Raw genomic sequence first — 18,611 nt, forward strand, 5'->3', positions numbered from 1 at the left:
CCCCAGACAGACCGTGAAAAGAGGACATGTCTGGGGAAAAGAAGACGGTTGGTCGCCCTAGTTATTATCCTTTTCTGCATTGCATTTTGTTTTCTCTGCCTAGTCTGTGCAGTTTTTATAATTACTCTGCCGGAACAGTCAGAAATGTTCTTTTGTTTTTCTTTTTGCCTTTGCCAGTAACTGGGATTACAGTGTAATGTAGTCAAACTTGCTCTTAGTGTTAACACACACACCCAAAGTACCGACAACACATTCTAGAAAAATACCAAGACTAAATATTCCAGTAGAAATACTGTCAACATCCTGCTTCTAAGGTGTAAACTTGGCAATCAAAACTAGGACTGCAGTAAAAATCTTATCCAGCAGTTCTTATGCCTTTAAAAACCACATACTGTATTGTACATCTCAAGGAAAGACACTCAATTAACTAAAGAATACAAAATAGGGTTAACTGAGTATACATAATACACATGAAAGAGACAAACACTAAGATATAGACAAAAGTTACCAGATAATTAATTGTTAGTGTATAGAGAACTAAAAGCAGTTCAGCCAGCTAAGTACAAATGTGCAGTGAAAGCCAGGCATCAGAACAACTGATATGACTCCGCACCAGACCAGCATAAAATGTATGCAAATAGGAAGGTTCCAAATGAGAACCTTATGAGAGACTTACTCAAATAAAAGGCAGTGATGAGTACTAAAATAATGGCCAATAATAAAGGGCAGAGGGCAGAATGGTAGACAAGATCCAAATGTTTACATATGGAGGCTTTACACTTTTATTTTAATTTATTTCACACACCTGAAATACACAGACCTAGGTGCGAGGCTTATGATGGATTCATAATTTATTTAGTTTTAAGATTTCAGATGAATCCGTGTGATCACACTTTCTGCATTTCAACTTTTTGTGTATGACTGATAAAACAAGGTCCAAGTGTGTATTAAGCTTCATTGTAAATGTAATCAAAATATCTCAAAATATAGACTTAAAATGTTCACTGTTACACATCTCTGAATTCAGACACCACAAAATATAACGGCAGTGCATTATTCCTAAGCTGTAACAAAAACAATAAACAGATGAAAAAAAGAAATTCACACTGTTAAGCAACCAGTTATATTTGCAAATACTTGTGTTTGTACCAATGATTGCAGAAAAGTTCTTTTCTACAATCATTAGTTTATACAGTGAATAATAATTTGGTTTATTGTAGATATCGGAAATTGCATATTGTTTGTAAGCTCAAAGAATGAAAGAAAGTAGTCTTTTTGACAGGTTGTTTTTTTATTTTAACACAAATTTTATAAGTAAGATAGAAAAATAAAAGATAAAAGCTACTAAGTGTCATTGCTCAGAGAGAATACTAAAAGCACTAGTTTCACTGATCAGACTTTTTCTGAAAGTGACTTTAGGTTTTGCTGATATTTTATGTAAATGACACAGATTGAACTTTTAAAAAAAAATTTGACAGGTTGTTTAACCATAGTTTGTTTAAAGACAACTCAAACCCAGAGCAGTGTTTATTGCAAGTACTAATGATACAATTTAATCAGTAGTCCTTGCAGCACTACTCATGACAAGATTTTGAAATGTATGAAAGTGTGAAACTGAAAGAATGGGCTTGGCATTGTGATTGCACCTTAAGACTTTCAACATTCTCTTTGCTTAGAAAATGATGAACAAAACAAGTCCAGCTAGTTATGTCACACTTTGAAAAAGCAAGAATTTCTTGCTTCACTTACAAATAACCAAAGGCACAAGTCTTCAGTTACTTATTTGGACTCCAGCTGGTAAGGAGTCTGTTGCCTAGTTAGCCTACCATTCAGGGTGCGGTTAATACTGACTAAAAGAATACTGCTGCACAGTTAGACTCCCAAGAGGTAAGAGAAATTTTTATTTTTTTTTATTTTTTAAATTCCGATATTAACACAAGTAAATATTTAAAATTATAATTAATAAGGAATTAATTTACACCACCAACATCTAATTTCTTGTCAAGGTGTCATCATTCTGCACTGACAGCTCTGTATAACAAATACGAGAAAATGTTTTTGTACTTTTGCGTGTGTTTAATCCTTGTTTAAACAAAAACATATTTAACAAACACACATTTATATTTATTAAAGACTTAAATGATCATAATATGATCAAACCAATAATATACAAAACATTTAGACATTGCATGATATTATTATTAATAAATCAGATTAAGTCACTTTTTATGTTCTAGAGTAGCAGACAGCGTCTTAATAATAAAGTACGTGGTCAAAGGAGCTTGCAAAGAAAAGCGTCTGGACTTCTTTAAGTTGCTTGAAGACGTTTCACCTCTCATCCGAGAAGCTTCTTCAGTTCTAAGGTCAAATGGTGGAGAGTCCCAGAAGGATGCCAATGTTCACATTTTGGACAGAGAGGACAGATGGTTTGAAAGAGGAGTGAAAGAAGCCATCTATGTCCACTGTGAGCGACCATCTTTGAACAGAGGCGGGGGTTTACGACACCAACTCTCTGCCATCTATAATCCAGTTTTGAGATCCCTTCCCAGACGCCTTAACGCCCACTCACATCCTGGGCCATCTGACCTCAGGAATTCGCATGATAAGGTGGGGCCAGGTTTCACAATGAGCTCACCCAAAACTCTGGCTGATTGGGACCCACACCCAGCTTCACACCTTGGCTCAGGCGATTAGAGGATCATCAGGGGGTCCTTTTGTCCCTCTGTGGGGGGTTACTCCCACTAGGTTTATATCTGGGACTCTCCACCATTTGACCTTAGAACTGAAGAAGCTTCTCGGATGAGAGGTGAAACGTCTTCAAGCAACTTAAAGAAGTCCAGACGCTTTTCTTTGCAAGCTCCTTTGACTACGATGACCTGGATGACTGAGAACCTTCACAGACAATAAAGTACGTGAGAGAAGGCTTTTATTATATATGTATGTTTATTATTCATGATGTCACTAACACTGTGTTGAGTGTAAAAGCTGTAACATAGGGCTGAGACCAGACTTCTTACTGGTTATAAATATATTTTTCATATGACAGTCATTTGAATTAGATTCAGAAAGAATAAAAATTTTTTTATCACTAACTAAAATGCTGCTGCACAGTCAATTCTGATACACAAATACATGTTAAAAATACAATGAATGCATAATTAGTTTACACCAAAAAGGTCAAAGTTTTGTATGTTCTAATTGATTTTATAAGCTTTGAGAAGTCTATTAATAAGCTGTAGATTCATACATTCTTAATTAAATTGGGAGTTTTCATCATCACATTTCTAAATTTGGATTACTGTTTTCTGAAAGTTTCTCACAATGTTAGTTTTTCCTGTTCACATTCAGGTATTTTTCTCAAATTAATCAAATGCATTTTTGAATGCCATTGTTCATTTCACATTAGACTGTTAAATAACAAGAAAATGCCGGCCAACAATGAATTGGTTCACTTTTAAAGCCAAAAAAGTTGTATGCTGAATGTGTAATTGAGTGGTTCTTTGTATTTTGAATAATAGATTGCCCTGCTTAGCTTGTCAAGGTGTGGCCACTCTGCACTGACAGCTGAATGTACAGTGAATATGAAAAAAAAGTTCTTGTACCTTTGCTCTTTGGAATTTCAAAGAATTCCAAGTAAAGAAAAAAGCTCAACTTAACAAATACATACTGATATTTATTAAATACTTAAATGGCTTCTAATTGCAAACAGTCTGATAGACTAGAAAGATGGAATTACATGATTATAAATTCATGATATATATAGTTTTAATGTCAGAAAATGACAAATAGTAAGAATTTTGATCACAGAACACACGAGAGAAGATTCATATTTTGTTATTATTTATTCAATTTCATTATACATGCTGTCACACCATATGCCTGAGACCACAGTTCTTAATTTGATTATTTCTTAGTAATATATAAGTATAAATATTTCAGATGAAAAGAAAAAGTATTTCTCAAACATGTCCTCTGTAATTTTAGTTTATTCATATTGTAGCAGTTTTGTAACTCTTTTCCACACCTGTTATGAGTGAATGAAAACTACTGCCAAACGGAGACATAGAATAGAAAACTGAACCAGAGTCAACAAGTAAAAAGTCATTTTGTTTTGTTCATACATTTTTGTAAGTGCAAATTTTACTTCTTTGGGAAAATTTAAACAACACAAAACAAACAAACAAACAAACAAACAAAAAACTACAAATATATTTATGGAGGGTTGTGTTTTACAGGAACCAGGCAGAGGGAGGATGGAACCTCTTACATTCCTCCTCCTATTAGCAGGTATTTCTTGGGTTGTATCTTTCTGTCATTTCACTCTCTTGATATTTGTGGTTTCATGTGTTTGCACGTATGTGTGTGTGTGAGAGATTTTGAGACAGTGCAAATAGAGCGATGATGCTAATAGCAATTTATATTTAAAATATATGAAAGTATAGACTGAATTTGTATAATTTTGCTTTTTGCCTAAATTCAGATAAGAATAATAATCCAATTAATATTCTACAGGACTAGTGGGAGCAGCATCTACTGACAATTCAACAACAGGTAACAAAAACAGAAGCTGAAGGAGCCTAGAGCTGAATGGGCTAAAAGATTTCCCCACCCCTCACTCCCATTCCTCTGTTCGACATCCCTCCACCTCCCACCACAATTTGACGTAACTAAAGAAACTTTAGTGTAATGAAACTAATGTACATGCTTTTAAGACAGTGTTCTTTTTAATGCACAACTATGTCAGCATTTTACTGTATTCAATGAGTAAAATACTGAACAGCTGAGGTGGAGGAACATGTGGGCATGGGGGACTCCCATTCTATTAACCCAAACCCACTAACACTTCTATTTTCAGTTAGCACAAGCCCATCAGACATCAACATAACATCAGTACCAAGCAATGCAACCTCAAACGAAATCCTACCACCACTAAACTCATCTTTACAATCATCAAACACTACAAGCTCATCTACAGTTAATCATGCTTTTACTGCCTTATAACTTCTTTTTCATTTAACCTCACCACCAATCAACCCAGTCTCAATGGGAAATGCAACCTCACCAATGCCTTTTCTTTTTACAATAATTACCTTTTATTTAACACAGTCGCATCTCTGGTAAACATTACATCAGTACCAAGCAGTGCAACCTCACCACCAGAAGGTACAACTCCACCAACAGTTTTTGGAACCTCAGCACCAATAAACTCAAACATAACCTCATTACAACCCACCACAACATCATCTTCAGGTAATCTAATACAAATCGTGCGCATTCAATATATGAATGACAGTTAATTTATTATGTTCCATAATCCACTAAAAAGATTTTAAGTAGTGGACTTTAGAACAAAATCAAAATGAAAATGAACTGCAGTATATATTCCTTTGTCTAAAATGCTTTTATTCGTGTCTAAATTATGCCTCTGTATTCAGTGTCATTATTTTATTTTAAGCAAAGATCATGATGAGCAGATATTGTAAACACCGGAGTAATAAAAGTTGCTGTCCCTCAACAGAAAACATCACATCAGCACCACCCTCACCAACAGCAACAGTCAACACGAACATGGCCTCATTACCAGTTAACCCAACTTCATCGGGTAACGTGACGTCAGCAACACCCTCACAGACAACACCAGGCATCATGACCTCTCCGCCACTCAATGCAACTTCACCAAAAAACGTGACATCAGCACCACCCTTACCACCGTCTCTCAATGCAACCTCACCTCAAGTCAACATGACCACAATTCCACATACTTCACCGGGTATAGTGACATCAGCACCACCCACAAAACTAGTCAGCATGACCTCAGTGCATCTAAATGCAACCCTACCAGGTAACATCACCTCAGCACCACTCTCACCAACAACACCAGTCAGCATTACTTTATCACCACTCAACACAATTTAACAACAGATCAACTGTCCTCAATACCACTTAACCCAGTCTCGTCAAGATGACCTCTATGCGACTTAGCACTACCTCAATAACAATAAACACAACCTTGCCTGTGAACATGTTGTCAACAACATTAAACCATAGAACAAGTTGATATGACCTTAACATTACTTTACCCATCCACAGAACCAGTCAACATGACCGCAGCGTCACTCAGTACACCCAGCATGACCTCACCAACAGTCAAGCCATTATCTCCAGACCTAACTTCGCAAGGAACATCCATACTTTCAAATGTCACCTTTTTTAGCACTACAACTAAAGCTGCAGCTCCAACCACAACTACAACTGCCGCGCCAGCACAAGCACCTAAAATCAATTTAGGATTTAAGCTGCAGGAAACCTTTTCACCAGAACTTGCAAACAAAAACTCACCAGCCTTTAAACAGTTAGAATCAAAAGTGACTGAACAGGTGAGTTCTTGGAATTTTTTTTAACCTTCCCAAAAAGTCTACTTATCTAAACGTCTTTGTTCTTTTGATCTGAATGTACTTAAACAATAGATATATAAAAATATGAATAAATACAATTCTAGCTGGTTACTCCAAATAACTAAGAATTTTATGATGAGCAAGGGAACGTATACATGAAACATAAAATGTATGAAATCTTTGTGATATGACTTATATGAACTTGATTTTAAAATATTTGAAATTTCATTTTTTATGATATGTATTTATATATCTTTCAAAACAATTTATTCCTAGCTCAACGGCGTCTATAGTAAAAAATTTGGATCTAGCTTTAATCGAGCTGTCATCAGTAGTTTCAGGTAAGAAACACAGCTTAAGATTACTTTCTAAAACTAAACATTTATTAGCTACTAACCATTTAATGATCAAGGAACTGACCTCACAGACCATTGTGAGGTAAGTTGACTAGTTTCAGTTGTTGTGCAAAGGTACTGTTTATATGGCTGCAGAAACCTGCAATCAACTGAGACTGAAGAATTCACTTGGAACAGTGACAAAACATTTCTCCCACTGAAAACTTATGTCCAGATGAAAAGATTCAACTTTTTTACTATACTGGATGATTGAGCATGCATCCAGACAACTAACCATTTACTTTTTATTTTTAACAATAGATTTAATAAGTTCATTCTTGCCTTCTTGATGTAAGGCTAATCAGTGATAAAGAATTGACAAATAAAATGAAAGCATAGAAAATCACTACATTTTTCCTTTACAGTCAAGGATCCATTGTGGTTGATGCTGAGCTGATATTCAATAATGTCAGCACATTACCAAATATCAGCTCTGCAGTTGCAACTTTGACAGAAGCTGTTGCAAGCTCAACTTTTAACCTCTCAGTTAACACGTCATCTATTTCAGCAAAAGGTCGGTCCTCATGTAATTTGTTGTTTCATCCTTCCTGATCATTTATTGTCATAAATTGTGATTTTGGATGTTGATCTCAAATATATGATAACTAGGAAATAGTCACAAGACTGTGCAATGACTTATTTAATATTGTGATTTCCAGCTGTGACAATAGCACCAACAGAACAAATCATAACATCATCTTCAACAATGAATCCAAGTACCACACCAGGTATTACCATGAAATAACTATGAATTTTTACATGTGATTATCACAAGCATGTAACACCATCATACAGCCTCACTCTTATAACCATTTTATCCAGCCTCACCACCACTCAACATCACCTCTGTGCTAACAACATTTAATGTGATATTGATTCCACTGAACTCAACTAGAGATGGCACGATACCACTTTTTTATGTCCAATACCGATACCGATATCATAAATTTGGATACCTGCTGATACCGATAGGAATCCAATATAGTTTATTTTTTTATCAATAAAACAGTTTTTTTAATATCTTGCTGCATTTTGTATAGGTTCATACTCATGTTTTAAAAACAAAACACTAAAGCTATTCTGTTATACCTGTATGTAAAAAACACACTGCACACAAAATATTTCATGGTTCAGCAATACTGAGCTAATAAACTTAAACCTACACCATCCTCCCTATTCTGGTATTTTAAAGAGTACTTAGCAGAAATATTAAACAACCTAACTGATAGGGTTGCAAACTCCCAGTAAAAAAAAAAAAAAAATAGGGAACTACCCCCCATCCTCTGGCTCGTGATGCATAATCGACGTAATCAACCTTAATTTAATGCACATGTAAAAAAAAAATGCACAGAAATCAATTATTTTTCTACAATAATTAAATAGATTCAGCATCTTTTTTCAACAGAATTGCAGACTGCACAGATGGAAAAGGTACTATAGCTTACTAGGGTATGTATTAGACTTAATAGTTACTATATACAGTAATGACTTCTATACATTTTACCTCTGATTAAAACTTTGGTTGTAAGATTCAGATAATTGTTTATTAAAAGCTAGACATTTTAAATGAGAATAAAAAAGAAACATATTCTTTGGGCCCCCCTTTTCCCTGTTAATGCCCTATCGGCCCCCTTGGCTAAACTTTGCTAGATCCGCCCCTGCACAGTTACCAGCCGTCAACTACGTAGAAAAGGATCCTGGTGTAGAAAGTAATATTAAATAAATTCTAAGAACAGCTTATCAAGCTTAAATGTGCTGCTGTTGTTCAGCCGCTGGTTTCCTCTTTCTGGTGCAAAGTTGGCGATAAATAAACAAGAGAAACGGGACTCGCAACAGAAAAGCCGATCAGCTGATCATTGATCAGTTTCATGATTGATGTAGTAACAGGAGAGGGAGGGAGAGAGAAGAGGCAGTCGCTCCATATATCGGTTGTTAAGCTTAACATGGGAATGCTTCACAAACATCCAGAGATGAACTTACACACTTGCTTTACTTCTCTCTGGGATCACTTTCTCGGAGATGAAATGCCGGTTTGGTAGCGAGGATCCAAATGCTGACCGCCAGCAAGTCTTGCACGCCACAGCCGCTCTATCACGTGACGCATACTGCTCCGACACGCTAAGGTTATGAGCTGAGTTGCGCCATGTTGCAAGTTTTGTGAAGTGCTTTTGTGATATTTAATGGATCGGATTACATTTTTTATTTCTCTCCGATATCCGATCCAGTAATTTAGGTCAGTATCGGACCGATACCGTAATATCGGATCGGTCCATCCCTAAACTCAACCTCAGCCACACCAGATAACATGCCCTCAGCACCATCCAAATCAATAGCACCAGTCAGCACAAGCCCATTGGCACTCAGTACAACCTCACTACAAGTCAACATGACTTGAACAGCAGTTAACCCAGTTACACCAATTAAGGTGACCATAGTACCATTAGCACCAATGGCACCATTCAGCATGACCTTACCAGTAGCCTCTACAACCTCACCACAAGTCAACACACCTTTAACACCACTTAACCTGACCACACCAAATCACCTCACTATAATGCTCACCAACAGCACCAGTCAGCATGCTCTCACCCCACTCAGCACAACTTCACTACAGGTAAACATGACTTCAACACCACTTATCCCAAACTCATTTGCAGTCAGCATAAACTCATCAACACTCAGTCTAACCACACAAGTGAAGAGGAGCCTCACCTTTAACCTCTATCACCAGGAAAATCAGTGTCTGTTAAATCAATCCATGACTATGAGGAAACGTGTTTTCTTTAATAAAATACAGTATGTACCAGTTTATACTAAAAGTGAATGTCCTATCTGTGGCATGTTCATGAAATTCTTTAATTCTCCATTTGTAAAAATAATATATTGTAACTGACATTTGTTCCAACTATATCTATTGCCTCAGCTACTGCCAATGCCACGAATGCTACCTCAAATGCAGCGACAACTTTGGGCTCTAATACAACTGCAGCCACAACAGTGGTTTCCAATACAACTGCAGCTACAACTGTGTCTCCAAATACAACAACCACTTCCACTACAGTGACAACATTACCCACAACAACTACCAGCACTGCATCAACAGATCCTCCTACTGCAAGTCAAGGAGCCCTTGGTCTGATATTCAGTCTCAGCGAAACTTTTACAGCAGACCTCGCAAACCCAAGTTCATCAGCTTTTCAGGCTTTAGCTCAAAAAGTGACCAATGAGGTAAGACGGCAACAGTGCTGATATTCTGTTGGCCTACATAAAACTCACTGAAAATTGGCAATGGTTAAAATACTGAAATGCCTCTTTCCCTGGTCTTCTTCTTCTTCTTCTTTACATTCATTTATTCATATTTAGTTTGGTTATTAAATCTTCTAAGTCCTGTTTAGTTTTGTAAATCCATTTGATTTGCAAGATGATATTTATGAAAGCCTCAGATTCATACAGGCAATGGCATGTGCATCTGCTGTAAAAGTATAAAACTACATTTTATCTTTCAGGTAAATGCTGCATGTAAACGTGTCTATAGATCATCCTTCCTTCGTTCCTTTGTTAAATCATTCCGGTAAGGCCAAAATTTGATAATGTAGTTTTTCCAGATATTTACTAGTCACTTCCTGCCATAAAAGTATTTCTTTCTCTCTTTACCAATAAAGGTCAGGATCAGTGGTTACCGATATGACTCTTGTATTCCAAGACAAAGCCTCAGTTCCTACAGTAAACAATTTAACCACAGAACTCCCTGCAAATATTAACTCTTCTTCCCTGAACATTATACCAGGCAGTCTTAATGCAAGTAAGTATTTAACCAAACTTATTTAATTCTTTATCTTAAATAAATTAGTAATTCTTTATTGATAAATCACCGGTACAGTTACAGTTTCCACTTTCTTTGCTTCCGCAGCTGAGCTCAATATTACAACAACCCCAACCACTGCTTCTAACATTACTACAGCTGCAACAACTGCAGCTACAGCAGTGGTTTCCAATACAACTGCAGCCACAACAGTTGGTTCCAATACAACTACAGCCACAACTGTGGGTTCTAATACAACTGCAGCCACAACAGTTGGTTCCAATACAACTACAGCTACAACTGTGTCTCCAAATACAACAACCACTTCCACTACAGTGACAACATTACCCACAACAACTACCAGCACTGCATCAACAGATCCTCCTACTGCAAGTCAAGGAGCCCTTGGTCTGATATTCAGTCTCAGCCAAACTTTTACAGCAGACCTCGCAAACTCAAGTTCATCAGCTTTTCAGGCTTTAGCTCAAAAAGTGACCAATGAGGTAAGACACCAATACTATGTGCTAACAAACAAACCTAAATGTCGGCTAGCATAATAATGTAAAATGTATATATTCTTGGAACTATATATGATTTAAGAGACTTTCATTTCTTCCTTTAACCTTCATTAAACACTTGTAAACACTTCACAATAATGTTCTCTTTCAGATAAACAGACTGGTTAAAAATGTCTTTGGATCATTCCTACGCTCCAGGGTTAACAGCTTTAAGTAAGGCTAAATTTCTGTCCATGACTTATGTTTTTCTTAGATATCTGTCCTTCAACTGCTTTTAAGAAGTATTGCTTCTGTCTTTGTCATTCTAGGAATGGATCAGTAGTTGTCAACATGACTCTTGTGTTCCAAAATCAAAGCTTGGTTCCATCACTAACTAATGCAACTACAGCGCTGACACAAGCACTCCAAAATACCACACTGGGCATCATAGAAGGCAGTATAAGTAAGTTTCTGGCCACATATTCTGCAGTTTGAATTTATTAATGTAAACTACCCTATATAATGTTGTATAATTGTGCTGTCAGCAGAGGTGTGGACTCGAGTCACATGACTTGGACTCGAGTCAGACTCGAGTCATTAATTTTATGACTTTAGACTTGACTTGAAAAAATGTTCTAAGACTTGTGACTTGACTTGGACTTTTACACCAATGACTTGGGACTTGAATTGGACTTGAACCGGTTTACTTGAAAAGACTTGATATTTTACCCCAAATATAAAATTTAACATGCATATTATATAGAGATTGAAAATGTGACGTCATTCACGGGTAGAACCGCAAAGGATTCTGGGAACTCGTGGCAAGCGGTACTAGCGCACGCAGGCTTTCAATTAAAATCAGTTATACAGCGATAAAAAGAAACACAAAAATGTCAAGAAGCCGTTGTATTATTAACTGCAATAGCCGGTCGCATGACAGCCACGGGAAGCCGACGGGTAAAGAGATCGGTTGTTATCGGATTACGTCGTTGAAGAGAAATTGTTCGAGCCATGTTTCCGAAGTAACAAAGACACGACGGATGGCCTGGATTGCAGCCATTCAAAGACCAAATATAACGTCCCAGAACACTCCAGCTCACAGGTTAGTCTGCTCCAAGCATTTACACGAAGATCAGTCTGCTGTTGTAGTTAATGCGTCATTTTCACAACATAATTGGTGATATAGGTTACAAGCAAGTCTGGCGCTGAACAGAAATTGTCGCGCTATGCTCCTTTGTTTATTGTGCATAAATAGTGAATTGTCCTGACACAATATTGCGTTTCGCTTCTGTTATTATGGTACATTGACAAAAACATATACTTTTATTCACAGGGTAAAACAGGTTTTTTGTATCACTAATTGCCCAGTACGATTACAGCATACAATATTATTGTCACTGCTACATTTCTGTGATGCTACCAGAAATTATTTCCACTGCTAATTAATTACCGTTGAGCTCAAAGGTCCTATTAATAAACGGTTAAGGAATGTGTATTTATGACGACGATTTGTGAGACTGGTAAACTTATGATAGGTACGATGGTCTTTACTTTCTACACGGTGCATTTCAAGGTCCTGCACCCATCCGTCGGTAAACTGTACCTGGGCTTGTTGCAGTGACCTGAAGTTACTAAACTTCATGAGTGTATGCACTCACTCCAAGAGCCGTATGATTATAAATATGCATATAAATATGCTACGATGAGATACCTGACTTCATCTAACTAGCAAATGTTGTCCAGGCTACGTTGGTGATACAGTTTTTTTTTAATGTGTATGATATTTTTGTCATGCGATTTTAAAGCCGGTCCTACAACCGCATCCAAGAATAACATGCAGCTTATCTCAGAACTGTCGGTGAAAATTATTCTTGGAGCTAGGTTTAATTGAGCTGCATTTTAAAGAGGTGCAATTTCACAATTTGTGTATATTTTCTAAGTTCACTATTTTGTCATGTGTTGAGAAAAACACAGATTTAAAAATTACATGGTCTAATATTTACATTTAGCATAACTGCAACATTATTTTTTCGTTGTTTTTTTTTTTAAAGACTCGAAAGGACTTGAAATTCAAAGTTTCAGACTTGTGACTTGACTCGGACTTTTACACCAGTGACTTGAGACTCGACTCTGACTTGCCTGACATTACTTGAGACTTGACTTGAGACTTGAGGATAAAGACTTGAGACTTACTTGAGACTTGCAAAACAATGACTTGGTCCCACCTCTGGCTGTCAGTGTTACACATAAAAGCAAGATGAGAACTCAAGTTTATAAGTCCAGAGAATTTTATGGAGGTACCTTTTTTTTTTTTTTCAATATTCCAGGAGTGTCATCATCAACCAGTCTTCAGTCTACAATTGGCATATGGGCGCTAACACTGTTGACTGTGGCACAAATCATGATCAACATGTAGGCACCACTCAAGTTCACTCCAGTGACTTCACCAAAAGTTTTTACTGTGCTATAAAACCGGGTGTGCCGACCAAAGGAAAAACAAAAGATATAAGAAGCTAGCATTATGAAATTTACCAAGATGAAGTAATTTGGTGCTCAGATGTGTGCTGAGTGTAAAAGATTAATATATATATCTTATAGTATTTTCCAGACACAAATTTATGGTGCAAAATATCTAATACTTTTTGGCAACGTATTGGCAGTTACTTGTGAGTAACACATTAGCTAGTTAGTGCACTTGTTTTCGTTGCTATTGTGGCATTAAAAAAAACTATAAAAAACATACATATTAATTTACAATATGCATTGCAAGATGCGAATTAATATCCTAACATATTATTGAGTTAAATGGTGAAAGAGAAGATGTGCATATTTAATGATGTGAGTTGAACTGAAATGATCTTGATGCAGCAGACAAGTGATTGATTCTGTCATAATCATACAGTATCAGGTGAATAGTTTGGAAGGTGGACTTTAAATGAGAAACAGCATACTAGTCTAGCAAAATATTTACATACTACTGTCTTAATAAAAATAAGTTGTTTTTCTTCTTTTCATTGATTAATTAGTGCATTGATTAAAAGATCTGTATGCCTCTATAATGAAATTAATAAAACCATTATTTATTCAACCAAGTACTAGAATCTTAGGCTTAATATGCTTCTTGTGATTTGTAAATGCCATCTCTTTTACTCTGCATTTTTTCCTTTTAATATCAGAAGAAGGAAAAACTACTGCAAATAATAATTATTAGTGGTGTGGTGAATGTGATTTGTAGATTTGTGAACTTTATATTTATCAAAATAAAGATTATGACAATTACCAGGTTTGTGTACTACAAAACAATTAATGCGTTAAGGAGCTATTTTGAGATTAAAGTCAGAGTGTTCTGTGTCAAGCAAGAGCCTAAATCACCATGTGAACTTTAAACACGTGAACATTGATATAGCACAAGGTTCAGTTGGCTCTGCATAAAAATAGGTGGTCGAAATTGTCTTCAAGAAGCTACTTTTATGTAGTAATGTTGTCACTGTAGTGGAAGTAGTGTGAAGTATATTTCACAACCTGTACTTTTTTACTTTTACTTGAGTAAAGGAGTTGAATCAGTACTTCAACTTTTATTGCAGCATTCTTTAACACTGGTATCTGTACTTCTACTAAAGTACAAACTGTCTCTACTTTTGACACCTCAATGAACAGGTATGAAATCTTTAACTGGGGCTTAGGTTTTGTCAAGCCAACTAACACAAACAAAGGGTTGCTGTATTGAACTTCTTTATCAAAGATGTGTCATCTTATTACTAGACCTATTATTTTCAGAGCCGATATCCAAGGATAGTAGATTATAGATCAAACTGGGATTGTTAAGACTGGCTGTTAGCCATAGTCATGAATGTATCCCTAGCTACTACCAGAATCCAGGAAAAAACAACAGGAGCTACCAAGAAACAAGTACAAATGTGTTTCCCTTGCAAACTACTGTTTACAAACTACTCTACTACAGGTAGAGGACCACAGGCTTTGATGTACTATCAAATGAAGGAGCAAAGTAGCAGACAACAATCCATTTACACAATATTGTTTTTTAATTCTCTGTGTATCACACCTGCAGCTCAACCCTCAATGGATATACCTGCTCTCACTCTACTGTAATGTAGCATTTATTTTATTGTTCTAAATGTCCAAATAAATTCAATAGTTGTAAATGGGCTCTTCTTGTGGAAGTGTAACTCTCAGACTCTGCTTGTGTTTAGGATGGAGACTTCATGTTGATCACACTAATGGTCACTCATTAGCTGTATCCATGATTTCCAAAGCAAACTTGAACTCTTATAGGTCTGATGGTGAGAGAGGTAGAAGTACATGAAAAGCTGTGAAATCTCTGGTTTATTAGGGAATATATATCTTTTCTAGTGCTTATTTTCTGTGTATTTTGTTTTATGTATTTTATAATAAAGGCCTGTATAAAGGAAGGCCAGCTTTGACTCACAAACCAATTGCTCAGCCAGACTGGAACTGTGCAGAACAGGAAGTCTTGTGCAGAGCTGCAGAGGCAGTATATTAAGAACAGAAAACACATGTACAGACAGAAAAGCGGAACTAAGCAACACACACACACACACACACACACACACACACACACACACACACACACATCAAGTAAGGGCAGAGGTAAAGAAGTAAAGAATCATAAAATGATTATAAATACTTTGAGTCTGCGTCTTCTCTGTCCAGTAGAAGAATAAAAAGAACTGGGTTCAATAGGTTGTGTACAAAATTGTTTTTATTTACAAGTCACACTACACACCAAGCTCCACAACTTACAGTCTTATCTGTTCTGGAAAATGGGTCATATCCATACACTCCTTTTCTTAAACTCCAACAGTCAACACAAAACTAAAAAGATGTTGTAAAAAAGTATTTTTACAGGACATTATCCTGAGCTTTTACTTTATGTATGTCATATAAAATACTGGTGACTGCAAGTGCTTCCCCTTAGCCTTCTAGTAGATGCACTTGGTTAGAGATGGAGAATTGATAGGATTTTAGCAATTCTGACATTACAAAAGTCAAAAGACATTAAATTTGTGCAAATTAATTGCATGCTGTTTTGTGAAATGTTTGTGCATGTTGGAGATCGGTGTTCCTCAAAGAACAAAAGAAAATATTATTATTATTTTTGTACAAAACACTTCTCATAAAAGTAATGCAATACGTTACTTTTTAACTACTTCAAAGAGAAAGTTATTTATTATAGTACTTGTTACATTACTTTCGTATTGCTCTGTAAAACAGCTGAAACACACACACACACACACACACAAAACATATTAAGGATTGTACATTAACATGAAACTGTTGTACACACACACACGTGAAGAGAGAGAGAGAGTATGCATAGTATGCAAACGGCTACCAAACGTCCATCATAATTCGTCATACAATGAGAACAGGACAAATCAACAGTCTGTTACTGTTGCTATTTTTACCATGTCTTCTTGGAGCAACTGTAATGCACATAATTTCCTTAGGGATTAATAAAGTATTCTGATTCTGATTGTTTCAGGATGACCTGCCATTATCCAATGACACATCTGCTTACCTGTATCTGTTGCTCGTTTCTCCTCCTCTTCTTTTCTCTTTTTTCTAAACTGAGCACCTGATGGCTTTGAACTTTTCTTGTCCATCTTCCATTGGTTTTAATTTTGCACTCCAGTATGACCACCCATCCATCAACTCAAGGATCACCACAACATGACCTAATAGACCTACACCTTAGTTCACAGATTCACTTTGTCTAGGGTTTATTTCTGGGATTTCACACAACCCAGGATTCAAATCATGAATACATAATGGGCTTGGATTTACAGCATTATAAATGAAATGTGCTCTATTTGGAAGCAGCGGGTCTCCCTCCCCTTTCGACGGGTTGTGTGTGAGACTTTAAATCATCAAACTGAAAATTATAAATTTTAAATTGTTATTGATCCCTTTACCCCCAGTCCTAAAGTGTATATTTATTTTCTTACTCTTCTTATATATATTGTTTGTTTACTTGCACTGCTGTAACTGGAGCCTCGTTGTCTCGTCTCTCTATATGCTGGACTGTATGTAGTGGAGATGACAATAAAGTTTACTTTGACTTCAGCAGCAAGCAGGCGCACCGAAGGCTCTCGCGCTCATTTTTCGTGTACAGAATTACAAAAAAACATCGGTGCAAATTATAAGTCTGTATCATAATGTCTGGTGTTTTCGTGTTTGTTGGTTTGTTTTTATTTTGTTTTATTTTGCGAGTTGATTATTATTAGATGCTGCTCCAGCCAGCCAGAGAATTTTTTTTTTTTTTGCCGATGCCCGTGATGCTGCCCCCCACCACGATGCCGCCCCGGGCAACCGCCTGTGTATCTAAAACCGCTACTGCTAACGAGCAAAAATGCATTTTGAATGCTGAAAATTTGAAGATTTTGCCAAAAATGCTTAAAAATATTTCAAATGTCAAAAGCTTATTATCTTTCTTTTAGTATTTAGGTATGACCACAAAGCTGACAGCACCAAGCAAAGATGAAGACCAGCAGAAAGAGACTTCAAAGCAATCATCACATTGATCCTACTGTAGAAACATAAACAGAAATAGAAATGGTTGCTGATCATTAGCTTGTTACTTGTTGAAATTCAGGGTCTGGCTGCTGGGCAGGGGCTTAGCTTAGTGTTAGCATGCTGTCTGTGCCAAACTTGTGTTGGTAGCATAATGTAACTGTTTCTCTCCTGCATGCAGTTTGCCTTTCATCATTGTGCTCTCCTCCTTTTTTGCCAAAAAATAAAAGTAATATTCATATTCACGCTCTACACCACTACTTTCCTCCTCTGCCACAGCAACTGAAATCAGCAGATCAAAGCTCAAGTGCAAATGGAAAGCATAAGCAGTGATCAGACTAAATATTCCAAAGGATTGGTTCTCTATAAAAATCAGTTCTCGATTCCCATCCCTACCCATGGTGTAAATCTGAAAACCATAGGTGATTTTCAGAAAAGTACATTTCTGATCTTGAGTTTGGGATTTTTAGTAGATACACCTTTGGAATCAGTTTCAAAATCCTATATCATTTACTTCGTGAGATGTTGCATTCAAAAGATTATCAGAAAACTTGACCTTTGACCTTGTTGTTAAGGTCAACAAAATTCTTACTTATCCAAGATTTTTAGTAGATGCACCTATGGTATGAATTTAACAAATGAAATTGACAAGCTTGGCTGTCCATGTCACTGCCCACCCTTTTCAATAATAAGTTCAGTAAAGAACATCTGTATTCACTGATCAGCCCATTTTCCCAGGTTTTTGGCTGCTAGTCTTTTCTTTCACATCACTTTCCCCCACTGTAAAACAAATGCCAACATCATCACTGTAGTCCAATCATCTTGCTGCCTGCTTTCTTCAATTCAGTCAGCCTCCACTCTGCGTACTTTAATCGCCCTGCTCATCTTTCATTCGCTCTTGCAGTCTCCTTCATGCAAACCACTTCCTTCCCATCACTGTCTCACACAAGACACTCCACCCAAGCCTCCA

At 36.6% G+C, this 18,611-nt stretch overlaps 1 protein-coding gene across 2 annotated transcripts; it reads left to right on the forward strand.

Annotated features, from left to right (window-relative positions):
* The first annotated feature begins 1,670 nt into the window (after positions 1-1,670).
* LOC113024196 (uncharacterized) lies at positions 1,671-14,368 on the forward strand. 2 transcript variants are annotated; one of them, XM_026171065.2, is made up of 16 exons: positions 1,671-1,887; positions 4,236-4,287; positions 4,513-4,551; positions 5,107-5,250; positions 5,519-5,842; positions 6,091-6,377; positions 6,672-6,736; positions 7,156-7,304; positions 7,450-7,518; positions 9,714-10,018; positions 10,297-10,361; positions 10,453-10,592; positions 10,701-11,095; positions 11,262-11,323; positions 11,419-11,552; positions 13,417-14,368. In XM_026171065.2, exons 2-16 carry the CDS (start codon positions 4,254-4,256, stop codon positions 13,503-13,505), a joined length of 2,301 nt encoding a protein of 766 aa, XP_026026850.2. In that variant the 5' UTR covers positions 1,671-1,887; positions 4,236-4,253; the 3' UTR covers positions 13,506-14,368. The 2 variants fall into 2 exon arrangements, with proteins under 2 accessions (XP_026026850.2, XP_080159084.1); XM_080302958.1 differs by lacking the exon at positions 1,671-1,887 and adding an exon at positions 2,529-2,908.
* The last annotated feature ends 4,243 nt before the right edge of the window (positions 14,369-18,611 follow it).

This window comes from Astatotilapia calliptera, chromosome 6 (genome assembly GCF_964374335.1).
Source record: "Astatotilapia calliptera chromosome 6, fAstCal68.1, whole genome shotgun sequence".
Classification (NCBI taxonomy): domain Eukaryota; kingdom Metazoa; phylum Chordata; class Actinopteri; order Cichliformes; family Cichlidae; genus Astatotilapia; species Astatotilapia calliptera.

Coding starts and splice junctions, on each gene's coding strand:
- LOC113024196 (XM_026171065.2), top strand. CDS start 4,254: ATGGAACCTCTTACATTCCTCCTCCTATTAGCAG. Junction 4,288..4,512: donor ATTCCTCCTCCTATTAGCAG/GTATTTCTTGGG, acceptor AATATTCTACAG/GACTAGTGGGAGCAGCATCT. Junction 5,251..5,518: donor CACCACAACATCATCTTCAG/GTAATCTAATAC, acceptor GTCCCTCAACAG/AAAACATCACATCAGCACCA.